The sequence below is a fragment of the Chaetura pelagica genome, unplaced genomic scaffold (assembly GCF_000747805.2).
Source record: "Chaetura pelagica isolate M959 unplaced genomic scaffold, ChaPel_1.0 scaffold31, whole genome shotgun sequence".
Taxonomy (NCBI): domain Eukaryota; kingdom Metazoa; phylum Chordata; class Aves; order Apodiformes; family Apodidae; genus Chaetura; species Chaetura pelagica.
The window spans coordinates 2,116,498-2,123,737 of NW_009952481.1; the positions used below are offsets into that span (position 1 = coordinate 2,116,498).

A 7,240-nucleotide genomic window follows, 5' to 3' on the forward strand; every position below is an offset into this window, starting at 1 on the left:
CCCTATTTTCTTTAGTTGCTTCCCTATTCTGTACCCTCTATATTTTTTTGTATTAATGACTAACTTAAAACTCCCTGATTGGGTCCCCAGTTGTTTTCTAATATATATTGTAAATACCATAGCATATTCTGTGAACAACACAGTTAGAGAAATTAGTATGGGAGGAAGATGTCTCTTAGCACTTCAATAATTTATTTATTTTTTTGTTTCATTAACACTTGCATTTCCTTATTGCTCCAAAGTTCCAGGATGAACTGAGTTGTAATATGCTGAGAAACAAATATATGCCAAAATATGCTAAATCCCAAAGAAGCAAAGCTGTAATCTGAAACTGAATTAAATACAAAATCTGAAGGGAATAAACAGTAGTGAAAGGAACTGGGAGCATGAACGGAGGATATACACAACCAATGTGACTGCATGCATTATTTTATGCAGTTGGAGGTTCCATAACATCTGTTAAAAACATCTAAGAAGTTACTGTCTCTCAGCTGCTGATCTATTAGTCAGTGCTACAGTACAAATTATCAAAATGCCTGCATTTCTATCTTACTTTTACTAGCAGCCTTTTTAACATCCAGACAATCTAATTTCTTTATTTACCTCTCTTTAATAATGGATTTTTGGTATAGTTTTTCAAATGCACTTTATCTTGACGAATCTAAAAAGATAAGTATTTTATAAAAATATTTTTTCTTCAGTATCACAAAACCCCAGATGCTTTTGGATGTCTGGTTATTTCAAGAAATTGTGTGAGAAATTCAATGCACACAAGAGAAAGTTTCAGGAATTCATAAACACCTGAACATACCATCTTCAGCTGCACCTTCTCTGTGACCAACTCAAAAGCATTCCAGTGCAGATGACAGCTCATTCTAGCTTTACAATAGCTACGGAGCTAGTAAGGATCTTCCAATGTTAAACATTTACTCAGCATACAAATCAATGGCACCTTGCTTCTGATTTTGTACTGCTTTGCAGTCACCATAGTGACTACTGTGCACACCTACTGGAAATTGGAAAAGATGGGCAAGCCCAAATACTAATTCATTTGATGCTGAAATGTATTTTTAGTCCACTTTGATGCACAACACAAAATTTTACTTGACAGACTCTGAGATGACCACTGTTTTTGTTGTAACATATCTTCTGATAAGCATGATTGCCATATTCTACTGGCATTCAGGGAATTTTCTTGTAAAATCTCTGAGAAACCATGTAAACATCCTAAATGTCTCATGTGGTTACTGTCCAGCATTCCACCCAGGACAGCCTGGAAAGCTACTTTGTAAGAAGAGGTATTACACAAATAAACTTGAATTTAATTTCTAATGAGAATTTTGAGAATCTCACCTTACTTTTCACACGCCATATGCAGTATGCAGTGTTGAGTGTGTCGCTCTGGATTGTTCTATGACAACTCAGAAGTAGTACTTTTGGGCACCACTTTGCAAGACCACTGATTTGACAATTTAGAGCAAATAAGAAGGTACTAAGGCTACAGTTAGCATACTTTGCATCTTTACTGTGCTTGTATGCACAGCTGCTGTGTCCAGAAGGCACAACTGTGATTCACAGAGTAGCCAGGTTTGCTGTTGCTACTCTGTGCCATGTCCAACAACCACTGCTGCTTCACTTCAGTAACAACAGAGTGTATGACAAGAAATTAAGAATGTGACAATAAATTCACATAATTTATTTTGCAAGTAACTGCTAAACTAGCATTCTATTCATATTTCACAGACTGACTTTTATTACTAGCTATTTAATAGCAGAATTAATGTTCTTTGTTTTTCTAGACTTTTCCTTTTTGAAAATAATAATTTATTTTGAATTTTTAAGTGTTACTCTGAATCTTACAGTGTCTCTTTACATATATTTTTTTCCCAAAATAATAACTATTTCTTCAAAAAGAATTCAGTTTTAGCTTAGGATTTTTTCCAGAATATTACTTAGGAAGGTTTGGTCACTTGTCGAGAAAGCAATTAGGCTGGGCAGGTTCTTTAGGAGACCTCTGGGACAGAGGAAGCCTCTAAGTTCAGCATCAACAGAATTAAATTATCCATAGCCATCCCCAAACTGTCTTGATTTGCTTGTATATATCTTAATCTTTTGCATGGTATCACATTTTTCCCTCTATGTTTTGACACATTCCCTCACCTAGGACTGGCCTCCCACAGCTAGTCTTTCTCTGGTGATGGAACTTTGCTTTGTTTTAATGCAAATTTCACAAAGGTTGCCTTAGGCACTGACATCGTGTTCATTGTCAGTGTGTGATGGGGTCAAATACCCTTCTCTGAGCAGGTCAGCCTCAGTCTTCACTGGACACAGAGGACCTGCCAGGAGCAGAAGAGATGTCTCTTCAGCACACAAGGGACCATCTTTTTTTTTGTGGGAGTTACCCAGGATTCTGTCTACCTGGGAATTAGAGACTTTTACCTCTTCAGACTGATTTTAACCACAGTTCAGCGCAGGAGCCTGTTGAGATAGGTGAATCTGCTACTCTGCACAGCATTTCATTGTTCAGATATTTTAGAGGGTTTGTGGGGTTTTGTGCCTTTGACACTACAAAGGATCACCTGCAGGCTTTCTGTAACGCTTTTCTTTTTTTTTTTTCAGGGACACTGGCAATGCCTTAATCTCTCCTATCTTCTTCCTGTACTTTTAACTAGTTTTTTACAAAGATATTGTAAAGTTTTGGAGTCTTACATAGGGTGCATGCTCTTGTAGAACAGATATTGCAAGGGCCTACCTAGATTTCACATCTACTATGCAATTGCTCACAACTACAGAAAACTACATTAAATGACACAGTCAGTTCTGCATTCACTTTGGTGGACAAGTGGCCAGAAAACAGAAGCTAATCCATCTCTGTCTCAGTGGGCAACTGCAGCATATAACTTTGTCAGTGTAAAGGGGATTTTAGTTAACAAGTTGGAGCTATAATAACTTCGTAACTACACAGAAATAGCTTTTAATAGTACTTGCTCCATAACCTCCCTCCTCGTCTCTGAGCCCCTCAGTTAAAACAGTATTTCTCTGTGAAAAACCTTCTCAGGATCTCTGCTCGGCAGCTCTGTGTGTCTTGATCTTTCCTTCAGTACACGTTCAGAATCCACAGGAGATTCTTTGGCATTTAGGAGTCCTGCCAGAGTAAAGTCTGGACTCTTGTGGCATTTTTGGGAAATGGGAGGTAAGTAGGAGAGAATCAAGACAGTCTGATGAAGGAAGAGTATCTGAAAGGAAGGCATTTTGGGGACAGGATGATGGAGCTAAGTAGCGTGGGAGAGAGGGCACTGCCTGAGATTTTGCCAGTAATTTGGATAGCACTTCAAAGTTTGTAAAGCTTCCTGCAGATTTTCTATGAGCCATCATGACCCCTACCCTACCTGAACTTGTGACACTCTGAATTCACCAGTGGTCATCTTCCCAAATTCACCTCACACTACTGTTCTCTTCCCAAGATGCACTGCAGAAAACTAATGTAATATTTCTAGGTATACTGGAATAATCTGAAAAACTGTATCATCACTCACTTATTGGCCATACTGTTATCAGTTTCTCAAAGACCTTGAAAGCAGTTTAATTTCACTCAAAACAACGATGGCGGTGGTAACGACAATGGGCAGGACAGACTCTACCTGTGCAGAATGCGAAGTCAGCAGGACCTTTCTTGAGGTTTTTGGGAAATGGGGAACAGGACTAAGGACTTCTCCACATGAATTATGACTTCTTGCATCTTTATCTTTAGGTATTTGAAGATTAATTGGTTTGGTATTGCAGCAGCTAGTGAATTCAGTTTAGAATTCAATTAAGAATCAGAGTAATGGCAGAACTTACAGTAAATGGCGGTATTTCTCCTTATCATGTGAATGCCATAAAAATCTCTAATCTGCCTGCAAAATATCAGTATGCAAGAAAAATGCATGTTGCAGATACTCACTTAATAACAAAGTGCATGTTTCCACAGACACAAACTCAAGTGCTTGTTAAAAACTACAGTCCTGACACTGGGCTAAGATGTATGATCCTATCCACTTTACCCTACACCACCATAACTTCTGCTCAGCAAAGACATAAGAAATGCTCTATTAAATAGGCTTTTTCATATCAGTCCCTTGACAAAAGAGGCCTGAAATAAATGTTTCTGAAGCGTTGTTGCTCTCCTTACTTTTCCTGAGTTTTGTCTTTATGAAAATTGCTAGACTGACAACCCTAAAAAATGATGTAATCTCTCAGTTCAGATTACAGAGTATTAAGAGTAATTTCTTGTGAATGAAGTAGGTTTCCACCTACACTCACATACGAGCATCTCTGATGAGACAGCCAGCGGTGCTGACTGGCGTGTTAATTTTGCAACGTTGGTTACTGTTTGCTGGGAAAGGGATCAAGCCCACCACCTGATTTTCCACAGATAACCAAACAACCAAGAGATTATAACAATTTAGACCTTGCCAAACTAGACAGATGGAGTTCAACCACTGTTTTCCAAAATCTGTAGCCAACTGTTCCCTACTGCTGAATATTTCCATGACAGCAAAAAAAAAAAAAAAAGCTCTCCAAAAAACCCAATCTTAGATTTTTATGACCTACCAAGTGTGACCTTACTGTTCTAATCATATATATATACACATACATATATATATATATATATACTGTAAAATTACACTACAAATAAAAAATGTGAGGAAAAGTTTGGAACATTCCATCACAGTAATAAAAAGTGGTTTTCCCACATATTACACCAGATACATCTGTAGATTCAGGAGCAGAATTGAAGCAGCAGGCTCACCCTGGGATGCACATCTTTAATAGTTCTTCAACTTAGGTTCCAGCCTTACTGGCACCCTGCTGGTGTTGCAGGTGGTAGTGGAGCTGTGGGCAGACTTGTCACTAGTGATCTAAAGCTAACTGGAACATGCAATAGTAGTAAAAACACTTGTCCAGCCCACATTTCTGTTCCCACAGTGTCAAATTTATGGGAGTCACACTGGAGCTAGATAACAGTGAAAAAATTGCTGGAGCACATTGTTCTCGTACCTTATAGACAGGTGACAATCTAAGAGTTGCATTCCTTTGAGGTTGGACAGTGTTTCAAATCTGCTTAATTTATTCTGCCTTTCTTGACCATTGTAGATAAAATGCCTAAACGTTCACCCCTGATATTAATGGGGGCTTTGCATTGAACAAATTCTTATTTACAAATTAAAGGCTCTCATGATCCCATATTGATATATGTGAGAGACTGAAATTTCTGTTATAGCAACAAAGTACTTGATTTGCCAATATGCAAACTAATAAAATTGTCTCCCAGAAGAAGACCCCCAAACCTGAAATTAATTTAAAATTACTGTGCAAATGCAGTATCAAGCCACTATAATGGTAATGTCCTAAAATCTTAATTTCTATTTAAGTTGTAAAAACATAGCAAGCGGATTTCTACAGAACAGCATTATTAAGGACATTTGGGGCTGCACAGGTGTAGGATACACACCCTTAAGTGGTAACATCTGGGCTTTCCTTAACAGATTTGTAGTTTTATATTTTAAACTAATTAAAAAATATAAATTAAAGTAGTACAGTAAAAAGCTGTAATATTCTTTCCCACACTATAAAAATGTAATTTCATTAAACGTATGGTTTATTGATAAAATGTGTAGGTAAAGAAAAATTACCAAAAGTGGCAATGTAACTACAGAAAGGAATTAAAAATGAATAAATAAATAAAGAAATGCATAAATAAATAAATAAATAAATAAAATGTAGGAATCTCTTTCTGATGTAAATTCAGAATGTGTGGCAATTTTTTAAATTTACATTTTAGTGCATTCCAAATCTAGATTCTGTTTGATGTTCTGGATTCCCCTTCATATACTCTAAGAATGCACTTAATCAGGTGCTATCTTACAGTCCTTTGGCCATTGCTGCCCTGATTGCATCTGAACGATGCACGGTTAAGATTGTGGGTGACTGAGAAAGCATAAGCTTGTACTTAGGCTGGATTGTTTTGCACTTATCAAGGGAAGACAGAAAGGACTGAGGCTCTAACATATACCTTTGCTTGGAAATGTCCCTTTGTTTCAATCATTGAGGACTTCCGCTTGCCATTGCAAAGTGGGTTTTTTTTATAGACTAGGTAGATAAAAGTTACAGTTTTAGTTTTCTGCTGCAGCTGCTAGACTAAGTTTTCATTGGAAATATTCAGTTCAATTACTATTTAAGAGAAGAACACACCAAACAACTAATCTTTTTTTTTCACCTAAATTCTCCTTAGGAAGTCTGGAATAATTTAAATGGCTCTTCCTTAAACTTCAACATACAGCTGTCAAAGCCAGGACTCTCCAATTCAGAACATTCTTATCAGTGCAGAAGAATTTGGGATCTCATTTGTAATGCAAATCGACCAGGGAAATCATGATTGTCAAATGCACTGGAGAACAGAATATTCCTATGGAACAAATTACTCACCAAGAATCACAGCAACAACGGTGAAAAGCACAAAGGCATTCCTCAATAAATAACTTTTAACATCATCCTTTGTTATGCTCTGCACTTTTTTTTTTGCCAAAAGTGTACGTTTCCGGACTCCTTGTTGAATGCGTTCCATCCTACTCCCAGCTTTTGGATCTTCTCCGTTGCTTTTAGTCATCTGTCTTGCAACAAGTTTTCTTTTGCAATTAACTTCTATCAATATCCCTTCAGAAAAAATGGAAGACTTTTTTTGATGGGAGCTGCTGGAGAAACCTGCAAGACATGAAGTATCAAATGTTGCAATAAGGTTTTAGAGGAATGATTAGCCAAATGTTCTGATGGAAGCCAATATTCTTCATGTTTCAGTAAATCTTACATTATTTGTAATACCTAAGTTGTTGACTGCAGTTTTTGATAAATAGCCTATTTGACTGTTAAAAAACTCTTTGAAAGATAGATTATGTGGACTGATCAGGTATGTGTCCCACATCTTCAGAAATTAATCTGAATTGCTGTTGTGCTGTAAAACCCAGGAGTAATTTTTTTTTTCAGTTGCTAAAGATACATAAGTGTAAAATTTGCAGAAGTGTAAGGTGCTAACATGTTGAAAACTGTCAGGCTTGCTTTTCATCTGTTTAGTAGGCTCGTAGTACCTGAAAACGATTCTAGCTCACCTTCAAACTAACCATTGGAGAAAAATCTTCTGTGTGAACTGATAACATTTAAAATGTTCTGCACTTTGGACGTTTTTAAATGGTTGAAAGCATTG

At 37.0% G+C, this 7,240-nt stretch overlaps 1 protein-coding gene across 4 annotated transcripts in view; it reads right to left on the bottom strand.

Moving 5' to 3' along the window:
• Positions 1–6,649, bottom strand: part of SLC1A3 (solute carrier family 1 (glial high affinity glutamate transporter), member 3) — a 64,303-nt gene extending 57,654 nt beyond the window's left edge. For all 4 annotated transcript variants that reach the window (XM_010008725.1, XM_010008726.1, XM_010008723.1 and 1 more), the window contains exon 1: positions 6,469–6,649. In XM_010008725.1, coding sequence (XP_010007027.1) covers positions 6,469–6,649 — 181 coding nt within the window. The remainder of the gene's footprint in view (positions 1–6,468) is intronic.
• Between the last annotated feature and the right edge of the window lie 591 nt (positions 6,650–7,240).